Source organism: Anas acuta, chromosome 8 (assembly GCF_963932015.1).
Source record: "Anas acuta chromosome 8, bAnaAcu1.1, whole genome shotgun sequence".
NCBI classification, from domain to species: domain Eukaryota; kingdom Metazoa; phylum Chordata; class Aves; order Anseriformes; family Anatidae; genus Anas; species Anas acuta.
This window is the reverse complement of record NC_088986.1, coordinates 31388005-31407242: the sequence shown is the minus strand read 5'-3', so window position 1 is coordinate 31407242 and position 19238 is coordinate 31388005. Positions and strand designations below refer to the sequence as shown.

Sequence of the window (19238 nt, the reverse complement as noted above, 5' to 3'; positions counted from 1 at the left end):
TCCGACTTCCGCAACGAGAACAAGTCACAGATTCACAACACAGATTGACTCGGCGCAGGCACAGGCAGAGGGCAGGGGATGGAGGAGCCGGCCCCGGCCCCGGCCCCGGCCCCGCCGAGCCGGCCGCGGGCAGCGTCGCCCCGCTCGGCCCCGCGCATAACGGGGCTAAGGCAGGGCCTGGGCACCGGAGACCTCCCCTAGCCTAGAAATAACTTGTTGTGGAAAAGTCTTTCGGGATAAATACGCCCAACAGCGCTGAAAATACCTAAAGCCCCAAGCCTGGAGGTTTGCTCATTTCCCCTCGGATTTAGGTAATGGTTAAATATGGAAGGGGTAGGCGAGGTCCCCCCGGCCCCCCTCCTGCGGAGGCCGCTGCCGCCTGCCAGCCATCGAGGGCCGGCGGGGAGCGGCGCCGGGCGGGACGGCAGCGGGGGCGGCCGGGGGCTGCCGCGGTACCCCCGGGCTGGGCTGGGCTGGGCTGGGCGGGGGGAGCTCGCCCCGCTCCGCCCCCGGCCGCCCCCCGCACGCCGTGCTGCAGGCCCCACGGGCTCCCGACGCCCGCATCTTTGTGCGGCGGGGGGGGGGGGGGGGGGGGGGCGGACAGCACCGCTTCGCCTTGCGCAGCGCCTGAGCCACCCCGCAGGGACGAGGCGGGAGCAGCCGCCGGCCCCCGGAGCTCGGCGCCTTGGCGGAGCAGGTGCTTTCCTCCAGCAGACACCGAGAAATTACTCACTTTGTGCCCCAGAGGGACACGGCACTAACCTGGCTTCCCAAAACCTAGCTGAGCAAGCAAACACCACCACGAAAAAGAAAGAAAAAAAAAACACTCTCCAACCTTTCGAAGGTTGTGTGTGGTAGTGACACAGAGGAAGTCGAAGCACACGCCTGACACGTCGCCCTTAACACATTTATTAGTGCTGGAAAGTTCCTGGTGCTGGGCACAGCACTTTTGCTTACGGCAGCGCTGCGCCGCGGTCTCCTGGCTGCACTTCGGGCTGCTTACGCTAACTCTGAAAATCATTCACGCCGTCGGTTTTAAAAATAAATGATGGAATCAGTAGAAATAACTGGAACTACTCGGTGTAGTTTCACGTACGCGCTGCTGTCACTTTCTGTAAAGCCATCTCGTTACCTTCCACAGCGGGACCGTGCGCGGATGGCCCTTCGCCTACCTTTTCGAGCAGCCCTTTGGCTGCGCCTCACGAAAGCAGCGGAGAGCGTCCCGGGGCGCTGCTGCTCGCGCTCCCGAACTGCTCCGGCCCCGGGACAAGAAAACAAACGCGCACCCCTCCGGGGAGCCGCGGCCAGGCTGTACGCGCGGCTTACCCGAGCGCGGGAACACGGCCTCGTCCCGTGCTGCGCGGGGCCAACCCGCGCCTGGACGCTCCCCGCCTGCCCGTCGAGGACGGGGAAAACGGAGCGCGGGCAGCGCCCGCCGGGCCCAGCCGAGCGCCGCGGGAGCCCGGGGCCGGCCTGGCTGGGTCCCGGCCGCCTCTGGGCACCCCCCGGGGCTGGCGCCGCCACAGGCGCTGCGAGCACGTGCCGCGGGCCGCGGCGCGAGGCGGGAAAATGGCCGCCGCCCCCTCAGCCCTGAGGGGAGCCGTTGCGGGCGGGCAGGCGGCAGCCCCGCCCCGCTCCCGGTAACCTTTAAGAGGGTGTATGTGTAATGCAGTGGTCACTGTTAGAGCTGGGTGAAAATGCCGAATATTCTATATCCCAGTGTGAAAATGCCAAAAGCCAATCATCCTGAGTTGGCAGAGATGGAATTCATGTGAAATACAAGTCATGGGAGTGGGGCTGGACTTAACAGAACTTCCTAATGCTCCCCCTAAAAGGGTAAAGGATGTGTAATATTCAAAGGTAACCATGAAAACTTGGCAAGATACAGTTAATGCAATGTAAGTACACGGTTATTGCCCCATTGTGACAAAAGAGAGGAAATCAATAAAAGGATAGGTTTAAATAATCAATAACAAATGAAAGGAGGGGTTTAGTGTGGGATTATATTACAGCTGTGTTTAAGAGAGCTACTTGATGTAATTTACTGCACTGTTCACAGCAGCTGCCTGACATCACCCCTGGAGCTAAGAAGACATATAAGGAAGCAAAGGTGATGGGATGCACACGAGATCTTCATGGGCAGAAGTGATGAGACTGTAGAGAGGAAGGAGTTGAAGAGCTGGATTTGACAGGTTAGCGGCTTGGTACGTTGGGGAGAAAAAGCATTTTTTTATCTGTAGAAGTCAGGATTGGGAACAGGCAGCAGTAGAGAGAGCAATTCTATGAGGAGCTCATGAGTAACATCCATACTTCAACATGATAAAACCTGAGATCACAGACCACTTTCACTAGGAGAGGCTGCTAGAACTTGTAGCACTGCACATTATCTTGGGAAGTGTCTTAATTTTTATAATAACTTTTGGTAATATTTATTTATTTTTAATGTATTTGCTGCTTATTGTCTTTTTGTTTGTTTGTTTGTTTTGTTTTGTTTTGTTTCTCCCCCCAGTGGCCACATAACTATGTTTCTCCTTGTGGCATAAAATTGTGCTGTAAATATGTGAGACGTTAATCATTGATTTTGATAGTAGTTTTTCAGATCACTGGGGAAACCAAAGTAGCTTCATCTGCTGCTCTCAGAGCAGATTAGAAAAAATAATGAACATTGTGAGCACAAACTGGAGACAGACAGTGTTAGTAAACTGGGGTGTTGAAGACTGGGATGAAAAAAGTATTCCAGCTTTGGGAAGGAGTAGACCCAGAACTTACCTCTGTTATTGCATACAAAGGAGAAATATTTTGTGATGAGGGTGGTGAGACACTGATAGGTTGCTCAGAGCTGTGGATGCGCCATTGCTGGAAGTGTTCAAGGGCAGGTTGGTTGTGGCGTTGAGCAACGTGATCTAGTGAAAGATGGCAGGGGGTTGGACTAGCTGTTCTTCAGAAGCCCCTTCCAACCTACCCCATTCTATGATTATGACCAGAAGCAAGTCGAATCAGTGGGTTACAGAATGTAGACTATGCAAAATGGTCTCAGAAATTTTATTTCTGGTAGAGGGGGACCAGGTATTTCAGTCACTTATGTAACAGTATACATACAACTCAAAGTGTATGCCACATTGCATTTGTATTTCATAATTTTGAAATGAGGTATGCATTCTTGGAAAGAGAAGGTGTTACACTGTTGTATTTTGGATCTAGCATGTGTATGGTTGTATCTGAGTCAATCAGTGACCATGTATGTTTAGTCATATGTACGTTACCATGTTTGCTCCACTCTAAGAAGCTGAAACTTCTCGCTATTTAGACTTTATATTGAAAGGCAATTTGTGGTGTGCTTTTCATTCCACCATTCAGAGTCTCCCGTTCTAAAGACTACTGTATGAATTTATTTAATTGATTTTTCTTGTCTTCAACTAGTTTGTAAAAATAAACCCAAACTTCAGAGCCTTATATTGATGTAAGCAATATATATTATTGATTATATCATCTTATATTGATGTATTATACTGATAAGAGTATTTCAGAGAACAAAATAAAAATCTAGAAATCCAATAGTTAACACACAGCTTTTTCCTTCCCTCTCAACACACACAGTTTCAGTAGCTGGTGCATAATTAAACTTAACACTGTAATTTCTACTTAGATTGTACTAACCACTATTCTATAGCTTGAATCCTTTTTCTTTCTTTCTTAGTCGTTGGGACTAGCCTAATGACTCTCCTAGGAAATCTGCATTCTCTTACATCAAAATGTGTAACACTTTGCTCCTCTGCAAGTAAAGGAATTAGCAGCACATCCATTCTAAAATGTGATTATTTTTATGCTAACATATCTTTAGGTCACTACCTTAAAATACATTTTTTGTATCGTTTCACTCAAAGTCTGATGCTGTCTGATATAGAACAGTGATTACATAAAAACAACAACAGAACCCCAAAACAGAGAAACATGCAATTCCTTCTGTGCTGCTATTCCACATGCTATTCCACAAAAGGGCTGAGTAGTGATAAAGTACAGTATTAAATGATTTACAAAATGATTTTGTTAAATTTATGCTAACATCTCTCTTTTTTTAATAGCTGATAGGAATTTATTTCAGTGAAAATTATATAGGAATCCACATTCATGGTTGAAAACTGAATTTAGTGTGAAATAATACTTTGTTAATATGTACAGAGATCAGGCCTGCATTTTGTCAAAAACAAAGAATCACAGAATATCCCTAGTTGGAAGGGACCCACAAGGATAATCAAGTCCAACTCCTGGCTCCCCACAGGACCACCCAAAAATCAGACCTTATATCTAAGAGCATTGTCCAAATGTTTCTGCAGCTCTATCAGGCTTGGGCCTTGGGGAGCCTGTCCCAGTGCCCAACCACCCTCTGGGTGCAGAACCTTTCCCTAACCCCCAGCCTGACCCTCCCCTGTCCCAGCTCCATGCTGTCCCCTCGGGTCCTGTCACTGTCCCCAGAGAGCAGAGCTCAGCGCCTGCCCCTTCGCTCCCCTCGTGAGGGAGCTGCAGGCCGCCATGAGACCTCCCCTCAGCCTGCTGTGCTCTGGACCAAACATACCAAGGGACCTCAGCTGCTCCTCATATGTCTTCCTCTAGACCCTTATCTGTCTTTGTAGGCCTTCTTTATAAGTTCTTTAATTGTTTTATGTCCTTCTTATATTGTGGCACTCAAAAGTGCACACAGTGCTCGAGGTGAGGCCATACCAGTGCAGAGTTGAGAACGGTCACCTCCATTGACCAGCTAGCAATGCTGTGGCCAACACGAAGAAATCAGTTGAGCCTTTAATGTATGTAATAGATGCTTCTTGCCCTCACAGATATACTTGCTCCCAATTAGTCATGTTTTTACTTTTTAACAAATATTATGAAGTCCTAATTTTTTATTATTACAGTAAGCTAAATAAAAGGGATCCATGACTGTCACGTGATTCATCAAACAAACATGCCTAAAGTAAGAAGTGGTCTAATAATAAACGCTATCAAGTCCTAAAATATGAATTCCCTTAGCCTGGAAGAATAAAAAACCTATAAATATTGAAGCTTTTGTAACTAATGAAGAAATTTGATTATGACACTGAGGAAGCAGAACCATTTTTACTGCCAAACACAAAATAGAATTTACATGGAAACTGTGGATGGCAAGGAATCCTATTTTCTTGCCTTACCTAAATGCCTTCTCAATAGCAGCACTTACATATTCCATAATTCTAAGTTTTTGTGTTTACATGGTGTTTATTTCTTTTTAATTTTCATATTCACATTGAGCTCTTGCAGCCTGCACATCTAAGAGAAGTGCAAAGCTTCTTTAGAAGATCATATAAGCAAGATCATGATAATGTAGCATAATATGCCTTCTTTATCAATCTACTAATAAATACATTATCTGTGCTGCTAATTATTTGCCATTATTCAGGTACATATTCAAATTGTAATATACACAGGCAAAGACAATAGTATCATTTTTGGCAGAGTATCAGAGGAAAAGTATGACAAGCCTGAACAGCCTCTGTGGGGTTGCTGTCTGAGGATATTGTGTGTCTGAGTCTTCTGAAGCTGTAGCATATCAACCATTCGCTCTCATCTCTAGAACGGATGCAACTGGCTGGATAAAGCCTTTTGCTTTTCCCTTGGTATTTCTATTTATGCTATTATTCAGTATCTGTTATAATATTATTAACATACATAGAAACACAGAAGTTCAGGAAATAAGCCTTGCCACCTAATCTCATTTACTATCACTTGAACAGTAAGGCAGTTACTGCAAAATCATAACACTCCACTGTTCAAACAGACAGAATTTTTATGGCACTCCAGCTGAATTTTATTCCTGTCACTTAATGTATACAGCATTGCCTCTAAGAGAGGCTTGCAGCTGGTATTGATGACAGGCAACAAGACATTTGTCACCTATTCTCTTGGGCAACAATTGCCCAGGTGCAAAATAAGTTACCAGATGCTCATTGGAAGGGGAAAAAAAAAAAAATTACTTGCTAGCAAACAGCATGGCTTGTCTCTGCACACCTGAAATTTCTAGCAGTGATCAGGATCAAAGTCAAACCAACCCTCCTCAGAGGTGGCAATTTCCATAAGTTACACTGGGAACAATGCAGTCATTGGTAAGATGGAGTACTACCTGCAGAAATATCAAAGCAAGTCAGGAGCTGCAGAAGTAGGTAAATTTGGAATGTCTTCCACCTGCTTTTAGATTTATATTGCATCATACTTAGATTTTTCAGTTGAGAGGCCCAGAAGGTGCTTTTTCCATTCAGCCTTCTCTATCATTCTTTGAAGTTTTTTTCTCCTCACTTTTGCTGTTTCTAAGGACTCATTCAGAAGATATTCAAACATGTTCAGCAGTATACTTCTACAGTTCCATGATTTTAAGCAGCTACACTGCTTCTCACAAGTAACAAAACATGCTATCAGTACCAACCTGTGGCTTATTTTTGAATAAAATCGTTGCAAACATTGCTAGAAAAGAAAACAAGTCTTAAAAACTGTTAGTTATATATGATGGCAATAACCACTCTTAAAGAGATTCTTAACTAGAAGGTGCCTCAGAGGGTAAGTGTTCATATGACCATATTAGAAGATGTTCTGTTCAAAAACTGAGGGCCATGTTACTTGATCACAGTTTGAAGGAAGGTGAAAGCAGAACACTCAGCACTTACGGCTTTGATGAATTACAGCTATTTTGGTGACAGGACTTATGTTAGTAGATAGATGGCTCTGCTACACGAGTAATTTTTCACCTTATATGAACTACCACTCTAATCCAAACCAGAGAAACTACATGGTAACTCAGGACTGTAGCTTAGAAGTGACCAAACAGTAAATGCTACAACCTTGTTAAATCATGAAAAATTTATTTTCATTACATATATATGAAGGTAAAAGATTTCAGTCAATAGTGTTTTGAACAAGCATTTCAGTTAGACATAAACCTGTTAGTGTAGCTAGGCTGAAACTAAATGTAAAGTTAGTGTTTTGCTTTTATTTAGTAATTAATTTCTAGTGTGTATATACAGAATTCATTTTCCAGGTAGAATACCAGAGACAGTCATATTGCAACATTTACATTCCTCGTATAAAATGGTATAATATACATTTTCAGCTTGGTGCAGATATATAAATATGTACAAAATAAACATTATTGTAGTTAATATATTCAGACCAGGTATTATTTAGCAACATCAAAAGCAGATGCACATAAATTTAAGTGAAAATGGAGAAAAACACTTTTATGACATTAGTGACTAGTATTTACACATATGAAGTAGTACAGATAAAGGCTCCTCTTTCAAGCCTTCTGTGGGCATTCAGTAACTTTAGTAAAACAAAAGTAATTGAGAAGCATAATTATATATATGCCATGATCAGATGGTTTATTAGGGTCCATCTTGATCACAAATGGATAACAATGTAAAACATACACATTTGTTCAGAGCATAAAATATTGCACAAGAACAAATAATTCTGAAGAAAATAACCCCCGTGCTTGTGAACAGCAAGAAGGGTTCTTATGCATTAAAGAAATTATGTATGCGTAGTTTCTAAAACAAGGAACATTCTGTAATACTGTCAGAACTGTCATCCATTAACTTCCTTCCAGCTTCTTATGGCAATGGTATATCATTAGCAAGATTTGGCAAAGAGAAGGCAGATAGACAGTACATGTGTATATTTATCACAGTCCAGACCAGATTCAGTAGTTACCTAAACCAACTGCTGGATACTTTCAGTTACCTGACAATCTAATCCTTAAAGAAATAGAAAAGTCTTCAAATGCTAGTCACAGTGATAATCACACAGTAGTAGAGTAAGATTCCATTCTCCTCTGCTTGGAAATCATCTTGTCTGAATTCCCAGTCTGGAGGGCACTTTCCTCAGCATCACTGTCACTGCTGTCTACAACTGTGTGATCCAAAGCCATCTGACCAGTCCTCCTGTGTAGATGAAAGTTCACCCCACTCTCCTGTATGGAGTTAGTTATAAAATCTTCATCAGAAGAATGAAATGATTCATCATCTCCTGTGAAATGGTTGACAATGTGAATCCCATCAAAAGTGGGCTGGTCTGAGAAGCCTCTCTGGCCTTTCAGGCATTTGATCTGTTTAAAAAAAAAAAAAAAAAGTGGAATTCAGCAATTAAACAGAGCTAAAGAGTCTGACAGTAAAAACCAAAACAGAATCATCCAACAACATTCTCGAGAAGCATCTCCACATTGAAACCTTACTTAAATTAAAGGCTATAAGTAACATATTTGGTGATAACTTCTAAAAGAGAACAAAGCAACTTCTCATTTCTGGCTGTCTAATCAGAGACATTAATAGAATGTCTTTGACAGTACTTGGAGTTTTCAAAAGTTCTCCTCTTACCCCCAGACTATTTCAGTTTTAAGGCTTAATAATCAAGGTATGTACAATCACAGATGACAGATTCCTCCAGGCTGTTTACTGGATCTTTAATATCCCCACGATGTTGACTTATGGTTACTTTTCTAGAGTGGATAATTCATTTTCACAGCACTTTTGGCCTTCACATCTCACACCTTTAAAGCTTCATACTTTCCCTTATCACCTGACTTCTCACTTGAGAAAAGCCCTCTCACAACCCTAAACAGAAGGATCCCAAGGAAATATTGCTAGTTTCAAACAGCCATAGAAAAAAAACAGAATATACTTAATTTTAACTACACTGCAACATCATGTCTTTTTATTATCTAGTTCAGAACTGGGGAGATTTCAGATCAAGACTACAAGACAAGCTTCTCTTCATACAGCATAAATCCTAATTTTATTTTTTTCAATTTTAGGAGAACAAATGAGAAAAAAATATTCTCAGTCCGCAGACAGATGATAATAGTAATTCAAAATGCACTTTCAAGTTAAGTTATTTAACCATGTATTCAAGATATTCAAAAGTAAAACCTAGAGCTCTAGAGTCTGGCAAGTTCCCCTCTTAATTTAAATCAAAATAAACACTGCTCACTGAAGACCTTCATGACTTTTTTTTTTTTTTTTTTTTTTTTTTTTTTTAGAATTTCACTTCTGCTAGCTTTTAGTAACAATCACCTCAGGGTCAGTCTGACAATTCAAGACTATTATGATAAAAAAAAAAAAAGATGCAGAAGAACATTAAAAGCATTACATAAAATTCCTAACATCACAAAGTTTAAGAAGGAAGATAAATGAAGTGCTATTTTGTAAGCAACTTCTTATAGTAACAGACTTGAAAAATAGAGAAAGTCTAAAGTGCTATTTATAACACAAATCTGATGTTTTGGAAATTTGAAGTGATGTTCACTCTGACAAGTAAGAAGTGCCTGTAGGCCCTTGCTATTCACATCACCAGAAGATTTTACCTGTCCATTTGGAGAAGGAATCTCTATACTTACCATGGCCTTGTACAAAAGATGAGAATAAAAAGGGGTTGGAAAAAGAGATCACAAGAGTCACAACAAGCTAAAAAGCCATCAAGTTAGATGTTACCAGCATGTAAAAGCTCCATGTATCTAGTCACTTTTAATGCATGTAAAAATCTCCCTATTGGGAACATAGGTACATGTGGTAGACCTAAACCTTGGTTATAACTACACATACTAGTGTTAGTATTTGCATTTTCTTTTCAGGTGCATAGGCTGCAGTTGTTTAATGAGGAACTTGCTTGTGTAAAGATGAGCAAAACAAGTTCCACACTTGCACAGCATAATTCATGATTAAGTGAGATCTGGTCATGTCATGTGTTAGATATTGGACAGTAATATTTATCTGGAACAAAATTCATACTAATTTATATACCTGGATACAGAAAACCTGATACAGAGATTCTTGCATGATTTAGAAATATTGTCCCTAAAAATATCCTGCAATATGATCAGATTAGTTGCCGCATAACATTTCCAAAACAGTTATCAGTTTTAGTCACCAAGAAAATAAACCCCAGAAAAACAAAACAAAACCCAGCAATTCCTCTCCACTCTTACCACAAAAAAAAACCCTACAAATTTCACATCAGAGTAAGAGATAAACACTTTTTGTATCTGCACACTTCAGCCGTGAGCTCATTTGAACTATAAAGCTGATGTTCAATATTAGTTGTTTTAAACATTCAAGCCAGCCTTAACTGTTTTCCTGAGGATTTCAACATGTGATACCTTTAGATGAACACACTTAGGTAACGTGACAAAATCATGGCTTTGTGGTTTTAAGCAGTAACCTTTCTGAACACCAAATATGTGCCTGTGGAAAAGGCTGGGGGGCGAGAGGGGCTCATAATAGACACTGCCTTTGTGAAATCCTAAACTAAGTCTGAGAAAACAGTGTGATGTTATCTTTATTATTATTTTTACCTTAATGAAAGGATACATAGTCTGTTACCTTCCACAAACACTTCTTTTGGCCTGCAGCTTTATGCTTGCCTGCCTTCTTTTCCAACTACTCCTCACATCCAAGAGGAACCAGACTGCTAGGAAGAAACATGAATGTATTGTAGAGAATGCATGACACGCGTGTTCCTGGTGATATAGTCCCATAACTTCTGTCTGCTTGAAAAATGACTTGCACAGAGAAATACAGAAACACTGTAGCATAGAATTTGTATTGTGTGGATTGACTGGCTGGCTACCAACTCTGAAGATGACATGGGAGTCCTGACACATAGTAAGCTAAACATAAATCAGCAGCATCCCTGAGCAGAGAAGAAGGCTAATCTCATACTAGGCTGTACTGCAAGGGCATAGCCAGTACGTTACAGGCAATGATTCTTCTTTACCTGGCACTCAGACTATATCTGGCCTATTTTGCTCATTACCTCGCTCCTTCCTCAGTACAAGATACTGAGAAGTAGATTCAGTGGAAGGGCATCAGGACAGTTAAAAGACAGGAGCTCATGCCCTAAGATGACAGAGGTGTGCTCCTTACTTAAATGCACGACGTGAGAAAAGATATTGATCATAACACAGAACAGAAGGTTGTTTGAATGGGAAGAAAAAATAATTGTTACAAGGCAATTAAGAATTAAAACAGGTTGCCCAGAGAGACTGGTTTTCAACAGCCAAGTAAAAAAAAAAAAAACAAACGCCTTGAGTAGCTTTCTTTGAAATCATCAACCCTGTTTTGAGCAGGTAAGTTGAAGTAGAGACCCTGCAGGGTCCCTTCCAACCTGGAAAGATTCCAGTCCAGTGATGTGTGAAAAGCAGGGACAGTGGGATGCACATTACTGTTCTCATGGCAGCCATTCTGAGTTTGAGAAATTAAAAAAAAGTGATACCTGAAAAAAAATATTGTACTTGTTAAAATGTAAGCGCAATCATTCATATCCAAATGTCTTTGAACACTGAAGTGACAGATTGCAAAATAAAATTAGCATTCTGCTGAATCTAGGTTTTGCGATCATTAATGTTCTGACATTTCATCTTGAAAATACTTTCCCTCCAATTGAGGATAGTAATTTACGTCTTAAATTCTTTTAAATATGAATGTTAATAGAAGAAATGAGATTTTGGAAACAATCTTCAAGAAATTAAAAGCAGCAAACAGATGAGGATGTGAAGAACTTGGCACTATTTACGACTTTGAGAAATTTGAGTTGAAAATACTTCAACTTCAATACTTCCATATTGAATACTTCAATGCCTCTCATATTTGTTTAGGCACATTTCTGAAGGACACCCATTATCAGTAGTATGTGTTGCAGCAGAAAAGTTTGGGAAGGTTTCTGAAAGAATTTGGAATAACTTGCAAACAGTATCTACTCCTTTGTAATTGGTAACTCCCTTGCAATTAGATACCAGAACATTTTACTGGTGTCAGCCACTAACAGATGTTCAGTAAAATGAAGAGTTTCATACTAACGCCATTTTGCAGTGTAGAAGTGAGGTTTTGCACTTCTAATAAGAAAGTAGTATTCGCCCCCCAAGACAGGGCCTTTAGTATCCTTTTTCAGTCAGGGCAGCAAGCCAATCAGCCCAGTATTCTGTCTCCCACAGCAAGAATAGGACTTCATGTTGTTTTGCTTTTAAGGACAAACATGAGCATGACCAATTTTTGCATCCATTCCCTTCATATTCTCAATCTCTCACTTCAGAACTGTCATAGCAGATACAAGAACACATCTGCCTAGCTGTTTTGGCATTCACTTTTAGACCAGTTATCCTTGAATCCTTGACTGATGAGTTGGCTTTTTTTTTTTGGTGGTGTCTGTTTTGTTTGTTTGTTTTTCTAGTTTGTCTACCTCAACAGTTTCCTGTGGCAGTAAGTTCCAGGCATTCCTTTGTTTTAAGCTGATCTCCTACTTTTTTTTTTCAGGGATTGTCCCAAAGTTCTAGTAATGCAGGAGCTAGTGGTAAAAAGCAATTCTTCAGTCATAATTCTGAAACCTTGATGATAATGCTTCCCTCAACCTTATCTCTAAAGCTGACAAGTTCCAGTCTTTTTAGCATCTCCTCACAAAGCAGCAGCACTCAAGACCATTGATCATCATAGTTGCCCTTTAACTTCCCTCCAGACCTTCTTTAACTTCTCTACATCCACCTTAAAGTGGAAACTAGCCCTGCACCAAAGTTTTGTGATGGCAATAAGGTGGCTTTTTTTTTTTTTTAATATATTTTTTTAAATACTCTTGTCACCCAACAACATTACGTCTGTTTTGGCTGCCACCATGCACTGATGTCAGAGGACTCTGTGATAACCCCAAAATATCTTTCCTGAATTACAGCTACTGTTTACTGCTCAGTAGGCATGGCTTAGATTTTGCAGTTGATGAATTGCCTTTTTTTTTTTGTTCACCTACTTTTGAGAGACTACTTAAGATCCTTACCATTAGCATGTTGCTTGAACGTAATGTAGGAAATCATGCCTAGATGTCATTCAACTAGCAAAGCATCATACGTAATGGGACATCTAAGTAAGGATTTGGGGGAAGAGGGAAACAAACGAAAACATAAACCAACCTAGTTTTACTCTCTATCATTCCACCTGAAGAAAAAGAACAGCCTTTTTCTTGCAGCCATGATGAATAGAATATGAACTTACACCCCAGGTACACACCAGGATCTGTCACTTCTGTAAAAAGAGCCAATACTGGTAAATCCTTTCAGTCTTAGGTCCGACTCTGCTTCTTATGAAGGGAACTAGACCTCTCTGACCCTGAGAAGTAACACTCAAATGAACTTTGTTTTTTTCTATTGCTTCAGTTTTGCAAGAATCTCAAATCTCATCAGGTCTGAGAAACTAGGTCTTGTAAACCCACATGTTTTGCTTTAATTCTCACATCCAGGTCATATTGTCTAGGTGGCTGTGGCTTTAATTCAGTTTTCACTATATTTCACTATAACATTCAAATGGTTTTTAGGATGCTTCAAAGGGTTCATGACATTGTGACCAAAACTTTTTATCGTTATCCTTTCAAAAGCCATCTGAACCAAGAACAAAATCATGACAACTAAACAACCAGCTTCTTGCATTTATGTACCTTCTCGTGCTTAAAGGATTCAGCATGTCAACATATGAAGAGACTTACACATACTCATGAGTAACGGTGTACTTCCAGAAATTCGGAGGAGCAGAAAAAAGGCTGGAAGAATATTAACAATCAGATCCTTCAACCTCCATAAACTTTCTTACCTGTTGATGACTGCCTCATCAAGCCAGGCATAAGGGAGAGACAGCAAAGAAACATTTAGAATTTTTAGTACATTTCACAAGTTCTTACAAGTTAAATGGAGGGTGCTAGTCAGTCACAAGCAAGTAATGTTTCTAAGCCCCTTTGTTTTTTAAATATAAAATGTAACTCAAGCTTTTAAGTGTCTTTTTGTTATGAAGAGTTCAACTTAAGCTCTGTGAAACATTTTTATGTTTAACCTCAGATTTTCTATTTTTCGCTGAAATTCAGTGGTCAGGATAAGTCAAGCTGAAATGTTACTTTGATTCATTTAAAAGGCTTCAGCAACCAATTCTAGAGATTCACCCAATTCTGAAGTAGTAAGGATGGGTTCCAAGAATATTTGCCAATAAATACTCAATCTATTCACAGCAGGATAAAGCAAGCAATGCACAACTGTTATCAAAATATGATACAAATATGATTACTGGCTTAGGTGAATAAAATGGATTAGGGCAGAAGGCAGTATGTTAAACTTGCATTTAAAGAATAACGATACTGAAATTTCAAGGCTACTGTTTGCAGCAAGAGAAATCTAAAAAAATCAGAGTTCCCTCTTTCTTTGTCTCTACCTTAGTAACAGTAGGAAGTCTTAGTAACTCTTAGTAACATTTCCTGGTTATAAACCAAATATGATTCAAAAGAAAACTAGAATGTTGCTGAAAGTGTGATCTAACCATGTTTAGCTAAAGGAAACATGTTATAAGCATTTTCAAATGCCTGTCCTATAATTCAGTAAAAACACTGTCAATGTGAAAAGAGAATTGAAAATTAAGTCTAATTATAAGCCAATTAAAAATATCAAATAAATTATAATCACATTTAACATGAATACAAGCAGTTTAATTGAATTTCCTGAGACTAATGGATCACAGCATTTAATAGTATCCCTAGTAGTCAGCAGTTGACTACTACTTACTGCTGACACTCATCCATTGTGAGGGTCCCACTCTGGTTAATGTATATACTAGCACACTATCATTTCTCCCAGCAGCTTCTTTGGAAGAGTGTTCATCTCAGAAAATGAAGCAGTCAGAGCATCTCCGATTGAACAAATGGGAAATACATTGTAACTTGAGAGACAAATAGCAGTATTATGCCCAGTTGGCACTGCAATGCAGAAACATTTCTGCATATGCACACAAAAGGCATATACAAAGTTAAAGCTACAAGCCTTTTCATGATGCATTTTCACTTCCACGCACACAAGCATCTTAGACATCTTATGCTTTCTGAAACCCATTTTTAAATACAAGGTTGTACTTCCACAGCCAGACACATTCATAATGAAACCATTGCAACATGAACTCTGCACAAATGGAGAATTCATGAGCTAAACCAAATAGCTGCAGAAACTAATATTAGCAATCCTTCACCTAAAACCTCTTCGCAAGTTTAATGGCTGTACAGCTACGATGCAAATGGTGGTTCTAAGTTCCCCAACAAAATCAGCCTCCTTATACAAAAGGTACTGCTGGGGTTGCATTGTGACAGAACTGTATCAGAGCATTTTAACAGAAAGTCTGAGATTTAAGAAAAGCAGAAGTATGACATAATATGTCACACACTAAAGAAAAAGTTTAACGCAAAAAAGTGACTTAAAGGCATCCTTCATTTTTCCTCAATTATAAGGCAGCTTTACCGAAACAGATGGTTCATATGCAAAAGGCAAAGGACAGTCTTTTGAGAACTTCCTGATAGCTTGCATAGTACTCAATATTATGTGTAAAATAAGTTATCATGTATTACAAAAGACATTCTTTGTGTAGAAAGATTATGACATTCTCTGACAATTTAAAAAAGATTTGCTAAATTAAAAAATTGTACTATCATTATAATTGTATTAAGACAAAGCTCAAAGCTGTAGCTCTTATTTCAGTGTCAGTGAATTTCTTGTCTCACTTTATTTTTTACCCTAAAGCCATAGCTATAAATGCAGGCCTAATTATGATTATTAATTTGTAAATGACAGCCATTACAAATGCCAAATGAGAGTAATTCCTGGAAATTATTGACAATTCATGAAGACCAAACCAACCAAACTGGGACAGGTGCTGAACACAAGAACTTGTTTACTCTGCTTATTCAAGTTATCCAATCACTGCTGTTCCTCCTGAGGAAGAGGCCTTAATAACAGGGACTGCTGTTTGAAAGATAGCAGCTGAGAGGGACTGTATGGGCCTCTCTTCCATGAGATCCATATGAAAAACTAGAGATAGCCATCCCTCTCTCTCTTACAAAAGCCATTTCAGTTTCTCCACTGCCATATCTACCTCTAGATTAAAAACTGAAGCAGTTAGAATACATTTTGCAGACCTCAAAAGATTTGCAAGCAATGTGTACAAACAAGAAAAAAGGAAAAGAAAAAGAAACAATAAATTTCTTCCTCTTCACTTTGAAGCAGACATGAAGGAGATATACAGCTATCCTTAACAGAGGAATTCAGGAAATAAGATACATCTTCATTGCATGTTTTCAGACAGTTTTCATTTAAAATATTAAAATCTAAGCTATTCAGACTATTCCAGAACAACTTTGAGTTGTCTCAGATTTCCTTCTTTACGAAAAAAAGCTTCAGCTTGAGATCTGACTTAAAATGGACAGAACAGACAAGTATATTCTTAAATAGTGTTACTATGCTGTTGTATTTACTGGTGCTTTCCCTCAGGTTTAATTTCATGTCAAAATTCTTAAATACACACCTAGGAGACTGTCTAGATTTTGTTGAAATGCAAATCATTCAACATGTTCTAAAGGCTCATTGAAGACACAAACATAAGTAGGAGACTGAAAATCCATTAAAAAGACTGGAAAGCTATTTCAAAGAAATTTTAATACAATGGTAGCCTGGACAAAAACACTTATTTTCCCTTTGTAGTTCACCTAAACTACAAATAGTAAAGTTTGCCTGAATTGTTACGGGTGGGGGCTTGACATAATTTTGCATTCTAGCAGACTGGAATCACCATCACATCAGATTGGAATCACTATTACATAACTTTACAACTTGTCTTTGATTTCCCCTCCTTTCCACCCATAAAAGTGAGGATTGCAAGGCAGTACAAATCAGTACTTAATGCATTAATTGAATAACTGAATAAAAAATCATTGAACAAAAATCAAACAAATCAAACAAATTCAAATTCCTGTTTAAGAATAGTGTATTATGTACTATGACTTAGAGCAGGAAATATCTTGATCATGCCATGCAAATAACATCAATAAGAGTTTCAAAATTTGTTTGCAAAATTACTTTCTTTGCTACTAAGCTAATAAAACCCTATTAAACTTCTCCTTCTCATGGAGACTTTTTACTTTAACAAAAAAAGTTTAATTATTTATTTTAAACAGCTTTGATTTGGATTTCTTTAAATGTAGAAATTCATTTCCTCATCTAAAAAATTTCACGCTACAAAAGTTTTAATCAGATCAACAAAAACGTTGATTTTTAGGGAGTCTAGCAATGTTCTCTGAAACTATGTTGTTGGCCAGTCAGTGTAGGAAAATCCAACTGTACCCCAGCATGCTGAAGATTGTTTGGAACTCAGCACATTTGGCCGTTTAATTGGGATGGAGTTTGGAATAACTGAAGTGGGAACCTTGCACAATCCACAATGGACCCTAATAAAAATTAGTGTTTCTAGACAGGAAAATTTTGGTGATTTCTCTTAGATAGTATTCCTTTTAATAGGTGTTTCCTGAAGAAAATTAACCCTGCTTTGTTGAGTTCTAACTGTGTTTGCCTATTGGGATTACCTCATCTGCCCATCCCAATAAATTTATAATGTTTATAACATACATACCAAGATAAAAATCAGTTGACAAAAATTCTTTGGCTCTTCATTTTGAAATGTAATAAAATGAATCTTAGAGAAAATTCCATTTGATTTGTTATGGTTTTTAGGACGTGCAGAAAGAAGCAGATAGAGGAAATTAATTTCACATTGCTTTTAGTAAGGCATAAGGGTTTAAAGAAGGCCAACTTGTAGCATAACTTCATGGTAGGAAGATGCTGCATCTCTCTATATCCAGTTGCCTCCATGGTCTCATGTGTCTGAACTTCTTGATCCATACTATCTCAAAACAGTACAACTGTTTCTGAAGTTTATAAATTGAATTCAGTCTAACAGTTTCAGTATGACCTACCAACTTGTTATAGCAATTGCAGCAAAACACCTTGAAACTGGCAACAATAGAAACTAATCAGAGACGAGTGAACACTAAGCAGCAGGCCTTATAACTTCATGTGGGCCCAAACCTAAACCACCAATGAATGGCAATGTTATTTACTAGAAAGGACCCAGGGTGCCTTTTCAGTTGTACCAATATGGCTGCTGTTCTTAAAAGCTAAAAGCCCAAAGTCTCCAGAGTGACTTTTTTTTTTGTCATCTCTGATGGGATTAAAAACAGTCATAAAGGTATCACCATATTAGATGAATTTTCCCCACTCGTCATTAATTCTTTGCAATCTAAGCTCATATGATTATTTGTGTTCTGCAGTTTTAACAAAGAACTACCTTTGGATGATCCTTTAAAAAGTATGAGTTCTAAAAGCAGAGTAACACTGGCACATGAACTATTTACCAAAAATGAACTTTGCTGACCATATCACTAAACAGAGTTCAAGCCATTGCAGTGTGTCAAAAGTGAAAAAGCAAAACAGCAGCAAGAAATTTCCAAGACTGAGTCATTTCAGGCTCATTTAAGTGCTATAAGAAAAAAAAAGTGGCCTCTGTTTTAAATTGCCTCTTTAAAAGTCATATTCAGTCTTACTGTAGTACAAAAGGCTTTATAAAATCCCCATAGATGTCAGCAAGTTGAAATAAAAACTATGAAGTAGTTTTAATGCATTAAAGCAAGCTCATTTCTAGTTGTCCCACTATGTACTTTATATTGCTCTGAATGTAAATGTACGTTTGCTGCCTTTTTCTTTTTTTTTTAATAAAAAGTGTTTTTTTCAATATTACCAGTCAAAGAGCTCTTGAGCCAAAAGGAAATATGTTAAATGTATGTTGTATATCAGTTTTACTAAAGACGAGTCTGCTGTATTGTAAACGTGACAAAGATTAAAACTAGCAACAAGTGTTCAGACCAGAAGGTTTCCAGTGAATCAGAACAGGAAACCAATAAAGCGATCAATGGGAGGTCATGACTTTTTGATCACTGCACTATATGGTTAAAGAGTGTTTTTGATCTACTGCCGTATAATCAAATTAAACTTTGAAGTTCTGTATCAAATACGCAATTGAAATAGTAACAGTGCTAAGGAAGTAACCAACTTTTAAATTACAAATATTTTCAAAAGAAATCAGTCTTCAGTAACTCTAAGTCAGATTTCGTCTATTAAGGGTGTTTTTCTAAGATCTTGCCAAATTTATTTTAATGAGATCATATATAATTCCAGAAAAGTTAAGCTGACTTAACCCTGAGAAGTTTCTGTAAGTAACTAGCTGGTAGGTGGAAAGTTCCCAGAAACTCTTCCTACATGAAGTTCTAATGAAGGTGTTTATTTGGAGTGAGGACATAGCAACAAAAATAATTTAAAACAGCATGATCACACT

General features: G+C 38.9%; 1 protein-coding gene across 9 annotated transcripts in view; it reads right to left on the bottom strand.

Annotated features, from left to right (window-relative positions):
* Positions 1-6861: 6861 nt before the first annotated feature.
* Positions 6862-19238, bottom strand: part of EVI5 (ecotropic viral integration site 5) — a 74766-nt gene continuing 62389 nt past the window's right edge. For all 9 annotated transcript variants that reach the window (XM_068689712.1, XM_068689713.1, XM_068689714.1 and 6 more), the window contains one exon: positions 6862-8125. In XM_068689712.1, coding sequence (XP_068545813.1) covers positions 7820-8125 — 306 coding nt within the window. In that variant the 3' untranslated portion in view covers positions 6862-7819. The remainder of the gene's footprint in view (positions 8126-19238) is intronic.